General features: G+C 48.1%; 1 protein-coding gene across 1 annotated transcript in view; it reads left to right on the forward strand.

The window, feature by feature from the left end:
- The first annotated feature begins 579 nt into the window (after positions 1–579).
- Positions 580–1,525, forward strand: part of CXADR (coxsackie virus and adenovirus receptor) — a 36,850-nt gene continuing 35,904 nt past the window's right edge. Inside the window, exon 1 of the mRNA XM_015570925.1 lies at positions 580–753. Within this exon, the coding sequence (XP_015426411.1) occupies positions 625–753 (129 nt within the window). The 5' untranslated portion in view covers positions 580–624. The remainder of the gene's footprint in view (positions 754–1,525) is intronic.

Raw genomic sequence — 1,525 nt, forward strand, 5'->3', positions numbered from 1 at the left:
TTGTGTAGATGGCACCAAGGCGAGCATGGCTAATGTGGCCTTGAATTGGCCCGACATAACTGGCCTTTCAGAGACTCCAGCTCAGTTCAGTTTTAAACACCTGCTTGGATATAAACACCCTCTACCCCAGTGGTTCTCAACCTTCTGGCCCTTTAAATACAGTGACCCAACCATAAAATTATTTTCGTTGCTACTTCATAACTGTAATGTTACGAAGTAATGTTGCTACTGTAATGTTGCTACTGTTATGAATCATAATATAAATGTCTGATATGCAGGATGGTCTTAGGCGACCCCTGTGAAAGGGTCGTTCGACCGCCAGAGGGGTCACAACCCACAGGTTGAGAACCGCTGCTCTATACAGTTGGGAAGTTCACTGAGCTCTTAAAGGAAATTATATTGAATAAGATATTATGTTGTCATTGTAATTTTACAAAGGCACAAACTGAAAACCGGGCACCGTTGAGTTTGAACTCTCTTACTCTGGTCCCAAATTGCATCTTGTTTCCACTGCATTCTGTGTCCCTTCTGAACGGCTGGGTGGGCCGAGGGTTCAGATGCTTAGTTTGTGTGTTTCCTTCTCCAGATGTCACCAGAAGTTTGATTATCACCAGCCCTGACCACATGATTGAAAAGGCCAAAGGGGAAACTGCCTATTTGCCCTGCAAATTTACTCAAGGTCCAGAAGACCAGGGACCGCTGGACATCGAGTGGCTGCTGTCCCCAGCCGACAATCAGAAGGTGGATCAAGTGGTAAGTCTGTTGAGTGCTCCCTCGCTCACTCGCTCAGCAGCTGTCTGTGGAGCTTGTCTTCGGTGCCCGTCACTGCGCTGCCCACATAGGCTAGGGGCACGGGAACTTCTGAAAATCAGGATTGTAAAGTGTGGATGAGTCAGGAAGTAGTGGAGCAGACATGATGGCACGGCAGAAATGTGCATAGTGTGTGTTAAGGGTCGGCAAGCAAGTTAGACTTGGTAAAAAGTTGATAGAATTGAGTTTCTAGCTTTTAACACAAGAGTTCTGATACCAGTATAAGGGTCATTAAGTGTAGCAGGGTATAACAGTTACATATTATTGCAGAGCCTGTTCTCCATATTTATTATTTTTTTTAATCCTCTCTGGAGGATATTTTTCCATTGGGTTTTAGAGAGAGGGAGGGAGGGAGGGAGGGAGGGAGGGAGGAACATCCATGTGAGAGATACGTCGATTGGTACCTCCCATAGGTGCCCTGACCCAGGCCAGGGATTGAGCCCACAACTATCAAAATATTGTTATAGAAAAATCTTTAATTATAAAATAACTAGAGGCCTGGTGCACAAAAATTTGTGCACTCAGGGGGGAGGGAGTGTCCCTCATCCCGGCCTGTGCCCTCTTGCAGCCTGGGACACCTCAGGGGATGACCAGTTGCTGGCGTAGGCCTGCTCCCTGGGGGATTGGGCCTAAATTGGCAGTCAGACATCCCTCTGGCAGCCTGGGAGCCCTCGGGGGCTGCCCACTTGCCAGCCGGGAGCAGGCCTGGCTGCAG

This window comes from Myotis davidii, unplaced genomic scaffold (assembly GCF_000327345.1).
Source record: "Myotis davidii unplaced genomic scaffold, ASM32734v1 scaffold647, whole genome shotgun sequence".
Lineage (NCBI taxonomy): Eukaryota > Metazoa > Chordata > Mammalia > Chiroptera > Vespertilionidae > Myotis > Myotis davidii.